This window comes from Microcaecilia unicolor, chromosome 5 (assembly GCF_901765095.1).
Source record: "Microcaecilia unicolor chromosome 5, aMicUni1.1, whole genome shotgun sequence".
Lineage (NCBI taxonomy): Eukaryota > Metazoa > Chordata > Amphibia > Gymnophiona > Siphonopidae > Microcaecilia > Microcaecilia unicolor.
In genome coordinates, this window is record NC_044035.1 from 307,051,012 (window position 1) to 307,067,451 (window position 16,440).

Sequence of the window (16,440 nt, forward strand, 5' to 3'; positions counted from 1 at the left end):
AATTTCACTACCCATATTGACCGTGAATAAAACTAGTTTCTTTGTGGATTGTTGCCCTTTACTGGATCTACATGAAAAAGGCAATTATCTATAAAAGCTTATAGCAGCTCAAGAATGAGTTAAAATCTGAAAAGAAAAGGATGTTTTGCTTGTTTTTTATTGATTGGTAGTTAAGATAAATGACACAAATATGCTGGTTTAATAACAATTTATATTTGTTAACAATCCTGGCATTGATGTACAGTATCATCAGTGCTGAAGACCTTGATATTTGGCCACAATGTTATACACAATAGGAAATACCACCGAAGTTTATATTAGCTTACATGAACCTATATGCTTGCATCATCACCTCTGAAATGAAATAATTGTACATCTCACTGTGTTCTTAATGCCACAATGTTAATGTTTTGATTCTTTAGAAAACATTTTTATGCATGTTTTCTTGACCTAGGTTACCGAAACAGAGGTTATAAACAGGATTGACTCGAATCAGGGCAGGTTTGCATCACTGAGAGCAGTGACCTGTTTAGGAACACAAGAAAACATTTGACTCCCACGGTAAGACGATTGAACTGAAGGGAGGATTTATTGGAATACTTCTAATACCTCTTTTCACCTAGCAGCATAGTCTGTTGATCTGGACACAGATCTAGGGTCCCAGACATCTGTTTTAACGTTTGTTATGTGTGTGATTGTCCAGAAATTTGATCAGCTTTGCAGCTGCTGTCCTTCCTTATTTTTCTTTCCTTAGTCTTGCTATTGAAGCAGACTAGGATATACTGTGTAAAAAGCTATGTAAACTCAGGTCACGTAGGACTTTCTCCTGTGGGGTTGGTTGGGGTGCAGAGATTAGTTAGCACTGGTGTGCAAGAGACAGGTGTGTGTTGTATTTTAGTATCTGTGTGGTAACACTTTTCCTTGGGCTTACTGTAGAAGCAGAGGTCTTCCAAAGGAAACTCGACGAAACCACAACCTTGCTGCAAGACCTTCAGGAGGCTCAGAATGAACGGTTGAGCACCAGACCTCCTCCTAATATGATTTGTCTTCTGGGTCCCTCTTTTAGAGAGATACAGCTGGGTGGGTATATTTTGAACACATCTCTTGAAAATGATTTGTGCATTCCTGTATCAGATTCTCTTTATTTTGCCATTTTGAGATATAACTTTAGAACAGCAAGGTTAGGAGTGTTTAACAGCTGTGTTTTCAGTTCAGAGATTATCTTGAAATGTTTGCCCCATCCACTGAAGCAGTGCTCCACAAAACTCCGTTGGGTTGGGCTCTGGGGATTTCTTTATCTCTGCAGAACTGAATTTCATTCCAGAGGAGCCGAACACATAGATAAGTGCCTCTCAGTTTCAGTTAGGAATTTGATTACTGTTGCATAGTTTACCAGTTATTGCACTTTCACTGTGGATGAAAGATTATAGGGGGCAGTTCTTTGATTATATATATCATAAGAGTCTAAACAGCGGTTGATACAATGTACATAGATGACTCAGATATTCATGATGAGAGGTTCCCCTTCTATATAATTGTATTTGGGTTTTTGTTTTTTTGTTTTTTGTTTTTTTTTTTTTAAATATTGGCACTTAATTTTGGATTGTTTTTGTTTATTTGATTTTTAAATCCTGGCATGCGTTGCCAAGATCTTAAAGTGGATTTTCTTCTAATGATGTTAGATTGGCTTTTTAAGTAGACTATAAAGATGGTTACCAGAGCTGATCTTTGTTGTAGTGTAATTTGGGCTTGAGATAGCTGGTATGTTTTTGGGATTCTTTGTGTGGGCTTTCCTTCCCAATCATCATCCCTGCTAATTTTATGGCAGAGGCATGAAATTTCAAACATTTTATAGTGACAGTTAATGTATCCTAAGACTGGTTGTATTCTGGGCCTTTTCTCAGTGGCTCTTTAGAAAGGGCATAGTTTTAAAGAGTGGAGATAAAATGACACAGCAAGTGTAGAACTGTCTAGAAGATATTTTTAGTGTGTGTGATGTTGGTTCCTTTGCTAGGTAGTATAGCACATGATGCTCTTATCCCAGGTAGTGACAACATTCATTAAGGGCCTGATATACTGAGGCATTTTCCCATTATTGTCTATGGGGGAATAAGTGAGTAAGTGACTCTAAATGTTATGATCGATTTGGGATTGGATGGCTGATGTCCCAGCCTTTCTAGAATGTTGTGGATAAAACAGGTATCATGAGACTTGTTGCTGTTCATGTTTCAACAATTTTATTGATGATTCAACAGGATAAACAGCCAACAAGCTCAATATACAACGGATTGAAAACAAATGTTCATATCCAGTTACTGGAAAACACATTTCTTGAGCAAACATAAGGTTGGGTAATCCAAATAGCAGGTACTATGCAAGAAAAAGCATGATAATCCCATTACACGCCCCATCCCCCCATACCAACAGACAACCTTACTGGATTAGACCTCCCTCCCTTATATGAACAGGGAATTTGCCTCGCAGGGTCCAGAGACTTATTGCTGTTTATATAAGATCTTCTTGAATCATGTGTAGAAAAGTTTTTATCAAACCTCTTTTCCATTGTGTAGCTTCCCACTATTCCAGAACCTGTGGGATAGTTGTGTCCATCAACCAGCAGGTGGAGATAGAGAACTGAAAACTGAGCTGAGACATATCTGTTGGCATCTACTCCTGCTCCACTTTTCAGCCACTGGTTGCGAGTGCTTTCTTCCTGATCCAGTTGTTAAACTGGTCCCCAGTTCAGCTTTGCGGGTGGCTTCAGTCTCTGCAGAGTCATATCTGGAGGTCTTCAGATTCTTGTCACCCTACAAATTTACGTCTTTCCTCCCTTCACCTCTCCTTTATTTCCTGTGGCATGCTCCTTTTCCAGTACAACCACCTTAAAAAAAAAAAAATAAGGAGCCGGTAAGAGGTTTACTGGAAAGTGTGAGACAGAGTATCAGTCCTGATCCTTTCTCATCTGAGATAAGACTTGTGGAGAGTGTGAGTCTGGGGTGAGCAGCCAGCAATGATATCCAACTAAAATTTGACTCAAAACTTCTTGGGGACCTGCTGGCATGCATTGGGGTGTTGCTGTGTGTGCAAGCCGGGAATCTTGCAGGACGTGGGAGGAAATGGTCATAGCAGCACATCGTTTCGATTTGTGTATCTCCTGAATATGCCAGGGATTTTGGGCTCCCCTTCAGGGCTGGTGCGCAGTTTGATGACGGAGAGTGCATGAATGGTGTCCATTTTGTTGGGGCTTGTCTGACAGTGAGGAGCAGCCTCTATTTGATCTTGCGCAGAGCACAGCCACCATTTTACAGCCTTGGGCCCAACAGAGCATTCAAGCTGCATCGGTCTTTGTTTTCTCCGGAGTTATATTGCTCTTACACCAGGCCTATTTACTGAAGCACGATAGTCAAGAGTTGCTGCAGGATGCTTCAGTTTCTTTCCCTGCTGCCCCCTCCAGCTCCTAAGAGATTGTGTTTAGACCTCCAGAGTGGCAGATGAGGCTATCTCTGCTTCTTCTTCTCCTTTTTTTTGTTTTTTTTTGTAACAACTTTTTTTGAAGGAAAATGTCTTTACTCTGTACAAACATGAATAAAGAAGAACAGCTGAAACACCAGCCAAAGTTTTACCACAATTCGTGCATGATGAAATAACAATAATTGAAAACAGGTATAAACCTCCCTCTCCCAGCAATGTCCCCCTAGCCCTCCCTCACCCCCCCCCTTGCCCTCCTATAAACCAACCCCCAGGAACCCATAATAAAACACCCTGAACTCCAGGCACCTGTTGACCCTTTGAGGCACCCAGACATCATAAAAAGAGACCCCCCCCCCCCAAATTAATCTAGTCCTAACCCCACTCCTGCACCACTTGACCCATCTGATCAAGATGAGTCCACTCCTCTGCTGTTTCAGACATATCACCCAAGACATCTATGAGTCATGGGATGTGTGTCCTTTAGTCTGTTTCCAGTGGGCAGTGATAACCCTTTTAGCTGTTGTAAAATTCAAACTCCGATTGTCCAACCCCAAGAGACACCACTGTGGTTCACGAGAGAAGACGCAGCCCAGTGCAGTAGAAATAGCTTTTACAACAATTGTCCAGAACTCTTGGATGTTTGCACAAATCCACTGACTGTAGAAAAGTGCCCCTCTCAAGTCCACATCACCAGCAAACATCTGAAGCTGTGAGGAACAACATGGCTTTTAACTTGGCAGGCATATAATACCATCTAGCCAGGATTTTATATGCATTCTCTTTAATAAAACGCATATCGAAGCTTTTTTCACTTTCTTACAAATCGCTTTCCGTTCACTCACACTTAATTCAATCCCCAAATCCCTCTCCCACAGTTAGAAAAACTGTTCCCTCTAATGAAAGGGTACAGGACCAAATCAGTCTATGGAGTTTACCCAATGCTGCCCACAGATTTTCAGAAAGTTCAGTGTCATTCAGTTCTTGCAACCAACCCATTGGACATAAATGTTGATTTGTAATAGTTAAAAGTTCTTGACTAGGCAAGCCAAATTTATCCCTTAATTCCTCGAATGACAGCAGAGCAAAGTCCCTAGACGTCCCATAATCCAGCAGTGTCGTCACTTCCTCCTGCTTCTCTCTCTTTATCTGATCTTGCTTTGGTCTATTCAGAGGAACCATCGTTGAAGGAGCTGTTAGAGGAGGGAGAGCCCCTCCCGAGGAATGAAATTATCCAAAAGTACTGAGGTTATTTCATAAGAAGAGCTTAGTACTCTTATTCTAAGATACTAGCAATGCTTTCCATTGAGGCACCTTCTGCTTCAGCAGGAGTTCCATCTTCATCAATCGTGAAGGGACTTAGAGGTCATCCAGACATTCAGGGCCTGATTACAGCAGAATCAGACTCGCCAGGCATGGGCTGAGGGTTGGAAGAGCCATGGCTCGCCTCTATCCCGTTTGTTTTGGAGGAGAAATATTAATTGCCACTTCCCAGTGTGGACTCCTTGTGACTAAGAATACCAGCTTGCCAGTGGAAGGGGGCATTGCCCTAAAACACCTACAGGATAGGAAGCTAGAAGGCTTGCTGAAACAGCCTTTGAAGTGGCCTCTTTGGGCCTTCAAGCGACAGTGTGCAGCTCGTTCATGGCAAGAGCATGCCTGAAGTGGCATTAGCAATCAGCAACACAAGACTGGAGCCATAATTCCCAGCTTGAAGCAGGTTAGCTACTTGCAGACACTGTTTTGACATGTTACAGGTAAGGCCTGCAGTATGTCTTTCGCTGTCATGGCACATTGGCAACTCTGGTTGCGTCATTGAGCAGCAGATGTTGCATCAGTCCACATCCAGTTAAACTGACCTTTCAGGCAAGTGGCTATTTGGAGAGATCTCAGTAGCTTAGTGAAATAATTAGGGGAAACTAAGCCACATCGGTTCCAGAGGATAAGCCGAAGGCCTCTGGTTGTCGGTCTTCAGGGAGCTCTGGATCTCGAATTTCAAGACAGTAGATAGCGCCGGCCTGGTCGTCAGCAGTATGGTCAGAAGTCCAGCTTTCAGGCACACCAGTCTGCTTTGGTGAGGACAGGAAGTCTTCCTTTCAGTTGGCTAGAGCACCTTATGTCTCCCGAACTTCACAATGATTCGAGGCTGGTCTGCATTTCTCTTCCTCTGGTGGGAGGAGTGGTCCAAAATCATTCCAGACTGTGTGGGTTCTGGATATTCTTACAGCAGATTACAAGTTGGCGTTCTCCTGCCCGGTCGCTCCTTGCAGTATCCTTGTCGAAAGAGGTTCAGGCCACTGAAGGTTCTTTGATGGTGCTCCGGGCCATTTTTCCACTTCTGCAGGCAGAAAAGGGACAAGGCAGATACTCCGTCTGCTTTATTGTCCCAAAGAAGGAAGGCACCTTTCTTCCAGTCTTAGATCTCATAGGTCTAAACTACTGCCTCCGATCTCACAGCCCTCGATCTCAAGGAGGTGTACTTGCATATACCTATATGGCCGCCACATCAGAGGTTTCTGCGTTGTACAGTGCTGGGCCATCAGTTCCAGTTCAGGGCTTTGCCCTTCAGACTCACCATGGCTCCAAGAACGTTCACCAAAGTTGTGGTGGTGGTGGCGGCGGCTGTGTCCTTCCTATGACGCAAGGGAATTGGAGTTCACCCATATCTCGATGAATAGCTCATTTGTATGTCCTATTTGGACAGTATGGCCACAACGGACAAAGTTGTCCATCTTCTGCAGTCATTGGGTTGGGTGATCAATTTTGTGAAGAGCAGACTAACTCCATCGCAGACAACAGGAGTATCTGGACGTTCTATTTGATACAGCACAGGAGAGGATGTTCCTTACTGGAGCTCAGTAGGTCAAAGCCAGTTTTTCCACCTCAGTCAGGCAGGCCCAAGGTCTGGGACTATGTCCAGGTTCTGGGATCAGTGATGACAGGTGAAAATGGTGCCATGGACAAGGGCTCATATGCAACCATTACAGGAATCTCTTCTCAGCCGCTATTCTCTGGTGTCACAGAAGTACAACCTTCATCTTCCTTGGACGCTGGTTGCCAGATGGAGTATGCAGTGGTGGTGACCGTCCAGGAATTTGACCGTTGGGAGCTCCCTTTCCGATAACACAGTTGGGAGGTGGTGACAACCGACACCAGCAAGTCAGGTTGGGAAGCTCATTACAAGTTCCATCTGGCACAGGGCACATGAATGGAACAGGAGTTTGAAGTTGATAAATCGCTTGGAGCTCAGGGTAGTGCAGAGCGTCTTACAGGATTTCACTCCCTTTCTGGCAGGGGCCTCGGTCCAGGTTTTCTCAAACAATGCAACAGTGGTGGCATATATCAACAAGCAAGGCAGGCAGGACCTGCAGTTGTCTGATGGCGGTGGAGGCAGCCTCACTCAGAGTTGGGCGGAGAAAAATCATCTCTACTTGTCGGTAGCTGATATCGCGGGGTCCTTGAATGTGGAGGTGGATCTTCTAAGCAGGCACTCCTTGGACCTGAGAGAATGGGGCCTATCCAATCAGGAGTTTCAGTTGATAGTGGACCGATGGGGTTCTCTGCTTCTGAACTTGATGGCAATGAAAAGAAATGCCAAAGTGCCCAGGTTCTTCAGCTGTTAGAAAGAACCTGGCTCGATAAGGATGATGATGCCCCATATTTCTAAAGCTCGTGGGACTCTACACGCTCAAGTGCTTTTTTTCTGCTTAGTGCCTACATTATGGAATAATCTGCCTAAAGATATTAAGCAGGAAATGAATTTCAACAAAATTTAAGATTTTATTGAAAACTCATTTTTTTATGGATGATTTCTTATTGTGTTTGATACAGATGTTTCCTATATGAAATCTGGCATTCTTTTCTTTTATATATTTTGTAATTTTATTGTAAACTGCCATGATCCGTTTAGGCCTGGCGGTATATCAAATTTTAATAAACTGTATTGCTGCTTTGGCCGGAGTCATATCTACTATATGTTTTCCCTCCTTGACCCATGACCGTGTGTTGAAAAGGATCACATTGCACTGGGGTCGAATAATACTCATAGCTCCGGATTGGCTACAGAGGCCTTGGTATGTATGGACCTGAGTCAAGTGTTGGATGGGGGTCCTCTCTGTCTTCCGCAGGTACAAGGCCTTCTGAAGCAAGGTCCGGTGCTCATGGAGTATCCATGTCCCTTTGGTCTTATGGCTTGGCCATTGAAAAGGGTGGGTTGAGACAAAAAGGTTATTCTGTTTTGATCATTGCTACCTCGCTTCAAGCTCAGAAGCACTGTGCATCCATGGCATATATGAGGATGCGGAAGGCATTCAAGGGCTGGTGTTTTGAGCACGGACTATCCTTCTTCTCAGATCACGCACATCCTAGCGTTTCTCCAAGCAGGTCTTCAGAAAGTATTAGCGTTGAGTTCTCTAAAAGTTCAGGTTGTTTGTTTCAGAGGCCAACTACAAAAGATGTCTTGCGGCTCACCCGCAGATACTGTTTGATTCTTGCGGAGAGCGGGCTACTTGTGGCCTCCCTTTAGTACGCTGTGTCCAGAGAGGAACCTTAATTTAGTCCTTCAGGCTCTTCAGAAGCCTCCTTTTGAGCCACTCCTGAAGGCCTCCTTGAAAGATCTTATGCTAAAGACAACGTTATTAGTGGCCGTTGTGTCAGCATGTAGGGTTTCAGAGCTTCAGGCTCTCTCTTGTCGGGAGCTCCTTCACTTTTTGGAGGTGGGGATCTCCCTGCACACGGTTCCTTCCTTTCTGCTACAATGGTATCAGTATTCTTCCTTGAGGACTCTTAAGCACATCAAAAAGCTTAGATATCAGGATGTCACGAATGAGTTTTGCAAATTGGACATACTGTTTGTTGCTTTTGGTAAACAGAGGCTCGGCCTTATGGCTTCCAAGCCCATAGTTGCTAGATGGCTGAAGGAAACTACCGCATCAGCTTATTTGCTTGCGGGGAAGCAGGCTCCTCAGGTTTTGCGAGCTCATTCTACAAGGCATACAGTGACATGGGTAGAGACTACCTTACTGTCTCCAGCAGATATTTGTAAGGAGCAACGTGGTCAGTGCCGCATACCGTTGACTAGCACTACAAGGTAGACAAGGTGTGCTCGGAAGCCAGTTTTGGGGCTTTGATCCTCAGGCCAGGTGGCGCCAGGATCCCATCCATTCTAGGAATTGCTTTTGAGCATCCCACAGATTCTGGAATAGTGGAAATTACATAATGGAATGAGAAATTAGGTCTTTCCTGATAATTTTCTTTTCATTAGTCCTTCCCACTATTCCAGAGGCCTGTCCGAGGTTTCTGAGATGTTAGTGCGTGCAGAATAATGGGTCAAATAACGACTGTCACCTTGCATGGTTCTTCCTGCATATCTCTTGTTTCTACAAGTTGTCCAGAGATGAAGAAGGTCCATACATGTTTGCTAATCTGGTTAATGTTAGGTTAGCGAATTTCTTTAAAGTGGTTGTGTTTATTCTGAGTTTCTCCGTACTGCTTTTGTCTACATAAATACTGAGCTGGACTGGATGCCAAGAGAGATATGCCTCAGCTCAGTTTTCCGTTCTCTATCTCTACCTGCTGGTTGATGAGCACAACTATTCCACAGGTTCTGGAATAATGGGAAGGACTAATGAAAAGAAAATTATCAGGTAAGACTTAATGTCTCTTTCCTACTGCTTTCTGTCTGTTACTGTATGAATGTAGGTTTAATTCAGACCATTGAAGAAAAGAATGTAGGTTTAATTCAGACCATTGAAGAAAAGAACAGCAGTAGGCTTGTTGATGGCTCCTTTGCAAAAGCACTGTTAAAGTTGTGTTAACTACTTTCTTTTTTTTTTTTTTTTTTAATAACCAGATGTTTTGGAATACACACAAATGGTTCTCACTCCAGGCTAAGAATCCCTCTTACTGGTTTTCTTATATTAGTCCCCTAAATGAGAAATTCTCTCTTTTTTTTTTTTTTTTAAGATTAATGTACTTAGCCTTGTCTTAGCTACAGTTTGTTTGTTTCTAGCTGACAAAGTGACCAGTAATCTGAAGGAACTTGCACAGCAAGTAACTCCAGGTGATATTGTGAGCGTCCATGGAATTCGGAAAGCAATGGGGATATCTTTTCCCATACCAGCCACTGAGGACAGTGTTGTGGATTTAACCTCTGGTGAGTACTGCTGTGGATTAGTTTTTCAGGTTCTTGCTTAATGAAGGGAATAGTATAACGGGAGAAGTGAATAGTTCTAAAATCCTGCCAGGTAACTGTTTCCAAAGCAGGTTATTGGTTACAGAATATAGAGCTGAAGGAAAATTCTGCACCCTCTTTTATTGACCACTGGGCACATTCTTACAGGCCTCTTCTAAGTAGCATATAATGTAGGCTTGTCTTCCATTTCAGTGAAGAAGGCAGACATCTTGAATAAGAGGTAGATAGTACCTTACACAGAGCTGCTCATATAGATATAAATAATGCGTATATGCACACACTCCCTGTATATACTTAAGAAATTACAGTAACATTGCTCATAAGCAAGCAAATGGCTTGCTTATGAGCTGGGAGTAATTTTATAAAAGATTTTTTTTTTCTTGCATAAATCCCATTTTATATGCATAAAATATTTTAAATAAAATTACCCCACATTTTAGTTGCATAAAGGTACGGTTACAAAAATGCATGTATTTTTATGCAACTTGGTGTAGACATGTACATACAGAAAACAAGTGGAATCACAGTGTACGTGCAATGTTTATAAAATATACACTTATGTGCGTACTTCACACACAAACACCTGAGCAGGCATAAATATCTACTGCTTCTTTCTCCGAGGACAAGCAGACCATAATCTTCTCATGGTTGATGTCATCCACATCGCCCGGCGTAGAACGCTTAAAAAAGTGTAGTACAGTTTTAAATACACGTCAACGTTCCCACCACACATGTGCGAGTGCCTTCCCACCTGCCGCAAGAGTGCGGGACCATCAGTCTGCTATGAGGAGAAGACATGCTGCTTCATGGCTCTCTCACTGCATCTGGTGCAGTTTGATTTTGCTACAGCTATTTTGTGCCTTCCCTGCAGGATTTTTCCCAAATATCCTGTTCCCCCGCGCGCCCCCCCCCCCCCCCCCCCCCCCCCCCCCCCCCAATTTGGCATTTTTTTTTCTTTCCCCTTACAGTTATAGTTTTCTTTCATCCCCACTTTTAAATTTTCTTCATTTTTTTCAGTCTCTGTAGGCCCTCTTAGGCCTGAGTTCCGATCAGGTTGCTTGCTTCTTTTTCTTGGTGACTTACCCCTTTTTTTTATAGTTCAACGTTTTTATTGATGACATTACAACTTCACAAACCACAATTCAAGTATACATATGTCAAGTATGATACTGTCCACAGGAAAATTCACTGGTATCAGGACGTCATCAAACTTTTGTACTTTAAACAATTCCCCCATTCCCCAGGTGGGAGCAGCGTGCTGATATTAGCATACTACAAATCTTCAACATATGTTAACCCCAAACCTTAACTTCCGAAAACCTACTCAATACCGTGTTAACCATCCTAATCCTCCCACTTTCCCCAACCTTTCCCCTCCTACCCTCAGCCCCCTACTCCCCCCCAGTCCCTTACTTACCCCTTTTTTAAGGTCACTATTGAATCATTTGTTTTCCCTTCTACGTCATTGAAAGTATCCAGTGGCTTCAAGCACTGTGCACAGTACAATCAGACCATCTCTAGAAAGGACACACATTCTTCGTGTCTCCAGCTGTATTCTTTGCCTTTACATGAAGAAAAGGACTCGGCTGTCCAGAGAGGCACAGAGAGTGAAACTTTTTGGAGGTCTGAATCCTCAACGTCGGCATTAGTATGGTGTCGAGCCTTGCATCAAGTGCATCGGTCTCTATGGCTGCTAGGCCCATGTCAGACACTAGGGAATGGGCATGCATCAAACAGGTCTGTACCTGTCTCAGCGCCAGCTACTGTGCAGGGTCCCCGGGACTGGTCAGCATCTGATCTGACATTGAGGAGACATAGGGATTCAATGTCGTCCTGTTCAGCACCAAGGAGTATCAATCCCCCTCAATGAGTGGTGTAGGGATCTGATCCCTGAGAAGCGTCGGCATCGGGAGGCTCACTCGCCCTCCATTGAGGAGGTGCCAATGCAGGGGTCTCCATGTAGCCAAGACCGGGCGCCCACACTGACCCTGACAGTTCAGGCTGCCTCCTGGCTGACACCCCAGCCTTTCCCAATGGCTGCCCATCCAGTCCATGCTCCATGAGCATTTGGTAGGGCTCTTTCAGCAGATTGCATCAAGAGTCTGGGGTGCTTGCACCAGCCATACTTCCTGCTGCCCCACAAGTCCCTCAGCCTACAGTGGGGCCTCCAACCCCAATGTTGCGTTCGGTACCAGAGCCAACAGCCACATGTGCTGGCACTCCCTTGACATCGGAGGAAGCTTCGCCAGAGTCACGGGTGGAGCCTACACCTTGACGCCTCTCCAGACAAGTACGTGGTTCGTCTTTCTGGAGGCAGACTCGGTCTCAGCTCTCCTGTAAGAAGCTCTTTGCTGATACCGATGAGGAGCACTCATGGACATCTGATGAGGACCAAAGGTACTTCTTGGAGGAGTAGTCCTATGGTATGCAATCTGACCCCTCTCCTCGAGGAAAGAAGAAAGTCTCCACCTGATTGCCTTTCCTTCCCAGGTTTTGTCAGGGAAATGGCATCTGCCATTCCAATGCATTTACTGATGGAGGACGAGCCCAGGGCTGGTATGTTTGAAGTCTTGGACAGCATCTCCTTCTAGAAAGGCTGTGACGGTCCCACTTCACCAGATTCTGGAAAGATGTTCAGGTGAAGAACTGGGAGTCCCCTCTTTCTATCCCTGTCCTGCCCAAAAAGGTTGATACCGTGTATCAGACCCAGGCTTTGACAAGCCTCAGTTGCCTCATTCCCTGATGGTAGAATCCGTGCTCAAGAGAGCCAGCAGTTCCAGGGACTTTGCTTCGGCACTCCCAGCTCAAACCCTGGACTCTTTTGGGCAGAAGATGTATCAGGCCTCTATTCTCATCTCCCACATACATCTTACCAGCTCTACACATGCCTTTACTTGCGGAACTTCGTGTGCAGTATGTCTGATTTGGCAGACTCTCTCCCACTGGAGCAGGCCGAATCTTTTCGCCAGCTAGCCAAGCAGCAGAAGGCGTGTCGTACATTTTTGGCCAGGGGCGCTTTATTTTAGATGTTGTATCCAGGATCTCTGCCCAGAATAAATAGCAATGCTCAGACTCTCATGGCTGCATGTCTCTGGCTTGGACCCCAAGTTCCAGCAAAGATTGGCGATAACCATGGGGATAACCTTTTTGGAGAGAAGGTGGAGGAGGTCGCTGACCTCATAAAAAAGCATACTGTTAATATTGATACTCTCCTCCTGCCAGATGCCTTCTTCCCCCTCCTCATGGACAGCCAGGGCCATGCCAACATGGTAAGTGGGGTAAGCACCGCAGGGGGGCGCCTGCCTTCAAGGGCGCTGCTGCGGTGCTGCCCCGCCATACTGCTTGGGGGTGCTCCGCTCCCGCTGCTCCGACTCCCACCTACCTTAAAAAAAAGTTGTGAAGCCGAGTTGCAGGCAGCGCCTCTCGTCTGCCCAGCTGCTTGTAAAACAAGTGAATCTCTTCTCCTCGTCATCGTCGGGTCTCACTGTGTCCCGCCCTCCTCTGAGGTAACTTCCTATTTCCGCGAGGGCGGGACACAGTGAGGCCCGACGATGACGAGAAGAGATTCACTTGTTTTACAAGCAGCCAGGCAGACGCGAGGTGCTGCCTGCAACTCGGCTTCACAAAATTTTGTTTAAAGGTAGGGGAGGGGGTTCTCAGATGGGGAGGGGAAGTGAATTCTACACAGCATGCAGCCATGGTGTAAACGGTATTTAAGAGGTCCCCCCCCCCCCCACCCCCGCCGTCTTTTTAAAGGGTCCCTTCACCTCCTGAGATATTGGGCGTGCTGGTTTCAGCCCCCCCCCCCCCCCCCCCCCTTAGAAGATGTGTGTTCGGGACACACGGTCGAGTCAGAGGTCAGGGTAGCCTTAACCTCCTCGGTCAAAAGGCAAAATGATTTGAACGGACTGTGCTGTAGAGCACCTGGCTTAGAAAGAGTTTACTTTGTTCATAGGGCATCTTGGAGAGCCGGCGTCTGGGAAGAACCTGTTCAATTTCCCGTTGCTGGGGCGGATGGGAGTAGACTTGGATTTTCTTTTTTTGCAAAAATCTTTTGCCAATTTGGCCTCGGCCTCGGGTCACACAGTGGTGACCTAGGGTGAGCAGACTGTGAAGAGCATCTCAGGGGATGGAGAGGAAGGAAAGATACCAGATTCCGCTGTATAGGTGCCCGAGTGGGCACTGTCGCCTTTGTTCAGGGCAGATAGTGCTGTGTGTGCATTGCAGAGCATGTGACAGAGGGTCTGAGGGACTTGCCGCTTTCCCGAAAGGGGAGGATGGGAGTTAGGAAATGACAGAGAGCAGGGTATTAAATGGGGAGCCCTGGCATACGGATGCTTCACTGGGCTGGTACTTGTTCAGTTTACAGTAAAAAGAAAACCTGCTAAACACCACCTTTCTTTACCAATATATTACCTCCCCAGGTATGCTTTAAAAAAAACATAACAGCTCAAACTTATTATTACAGTTTTAGCTTATTTGTATTTTTTCAGAAAGGTGACGTTTTATAAAAAGAGATATTTAATTTTTGCTTTTAAATCAATTATGAGTGATTTTACTCCATAGGACTAGTAGACAAAACAGCTTCATGGTTAAAAGGGAACTGTGAAACCTGCTTTTTGCCACATCGCCACTATGTGTGATCCTGAGTAAATAAAATCAGAAAAAGCTGCCTGGGCTCAGATATTGTCTTTATTATTATTATTGTAGCTGCATGTATGTGCTATGAAAAAAGGCAATAGATAATAAATGAACATATTTGTTCATTTTTTTGTTTATAATTCCTGTGGATATGCACTTTATTTATTTATCTATCTAATGGTGCTGAACAGGCGTGCAGGTGCTAGGTCCATTGGCTCTATGGAGAGATAGAGGGCAGATGTAGATGGAAGGGGCAGGGAGAGAGGGCAAACATTGGATGGAGGGGACAGCAGAGAGGGCAGACACTGGATGGCAGAGAGAGAACAAAGAGATGCTGAATGGAAGGAAGACAGTGAAAAGAAGATGAGGAAAGCAGAAACCAGAGACAACAAACTGTAAATAAAATCTATATATATATTTTTTTTTTTTTTTGCTTTAGGATAAAGTAGTATTGTAGCTGTGTTAATAAATATTTATAATAGAACATGTAAACAAGGTAATATTTTTATTGGACTAATTTTAATACATTTTGGTTAACTTTTGGAGAACAAAGCCCCCTTCCTCAGGTCAGGAAAGGATACTGTAACAGCACTATACTGTATTGACCTGAAGAAGGATGTTTTGGCCTCTGAAAGCTAAATGTATTAGTCCAATAAAATGGTATTATTTTATTTTCTATATGTGTTTTATTTCTATTTGTTAATTTGTAAAGTGGTGATTGGTACTTGTTAGTTTTTTCAAATTTACATCTGCTGTCTTTATATTTTGCACAGTATGGTATTTTGGTATTTATGGTATTAGACGGGGGGGGGGGGGGGGGGGGGCGCCGCCAACTGATAGTCTGCAGGGGGGCACCAGAGACCCTAGGCACGGCCCTGTGGACAGCAGTCATTGGAAGGAGAATTAGCAGAAGACAAACAAGAAAGCAGAAAATAAAAACTAGGACCAACAGGATGGAAAAATAAAATGTTGAGACAGCAAAGGTAGAAAAAAGTTTTCATTTTGGATTTATTAGCTGGAATATTTTAGCTTTGAGAAATATGTATGGCAAATGTTGATATTGTGTTCAATACAAAAGGAAATGCATTTCTGTTAGTTTTTTTTCCAGTGTTACAGCACATGCTAACTTTAACTTTTTGGGGCCCCTATTTTTGTCTACATATTTTGATTTCTAATTTGTGATCCTTAGTCTGTATTTGGTCAAGGCCTGTCTCTGTGTGGTAGTAATGGCAGGTGGGGAGATAAAGGGGGACAGGGAGGAGAGGGGATTGGGGGAGCCTCTTCCTTAGTTTTCTGGCCTGGGCCTCAGTCTAACACCAGCCCTAAACTTTGCTGTAGCCGGTGGGGATCCCCAGGTCCCACCCTCTGAAGACTGCCTCTGAAAGCAGACAAGATTCCCTTTTACCAAGCTCAGTAGTCAGCAGCAGTGTCCCTGAGCCGCTGATGCTGGCACCCCACACATACACAAAAACTGAGCTTGCACATGGTGCCAGTGCTGGCGGCTCAGGGCCGCTGCTGCTGACTGTAGGCCTCCAAGCCTGATAAAAAGGGAATTTAGGATGTCTTCAGAGGATGTGCTCAGCTGGCAGGTCTTGGGAATGCCTGCCGGCTAATGTATTTATATTTTGAGTGTGGGGGGAGAGGAAGGAGAAAGGCAGAGGGCAGGGGTGGAAAGAAAATTTCATGCCCGCTTAAAATTGGCTGTCTGGCTATGCCACTTGTGACCATTGGCCTCAGATTAACTAACCAAGTGGAACAACTTGCTGAGTGTTTTTTTAACAAATAATGTTTGGTATAAATTAATAAAGAAAATTATCTAGTTATATTGCAATTTTAGCAGCTGAGATGCCTTATGTTGCCTCTGGTGATCTTCCTGCTTTCTGGGTATTTGATTTATACATTCTCCATTTATAAGTTGAGATTATGAAGTTGGACATCACTCCCCAGTGTAGAGGGAGATACCAGTACTTCAAAGAAGCATGGACTGTTTGGTTCTTAAGATTATGAACCCAGGGGTACAAGATCAGTGTTTGCCATTTCTAATCACCATCCACACCTACTTCACTGCCTCAGAGCACTCTTACCCCAGCTCAAGGGGGAATGAGCGGAATATAAATTAAAAAACAAAAATTTTAAGT

At 44.4% G+C, this 16,440-nt stretch overlaps 1 protein-coding gene across 1 annotated transcript in view; it reads left to right on the forward strand.

The window, feature by feature from the left end:
- The window catches only part of BRD7 (bromodomain containing 7), a 113,775-nt gene that overhangs the window by 92,013 nt on the left and 5,322 nt on the right, over positions 1 to 16,440 (forward strand). The window contains 4 exon segments of the mRNA XM_030204348.1: positions 455 to 540; positions 542 to 561; positions 937 to 1,080; positions 9,479 to 9,622. Coding sequence (XP_030060208.1) covers positions 455 to 540; positions 542 to 561; positions 937 to 1,080; positions 9,479 to 9,622 — 394 coding nt within the window.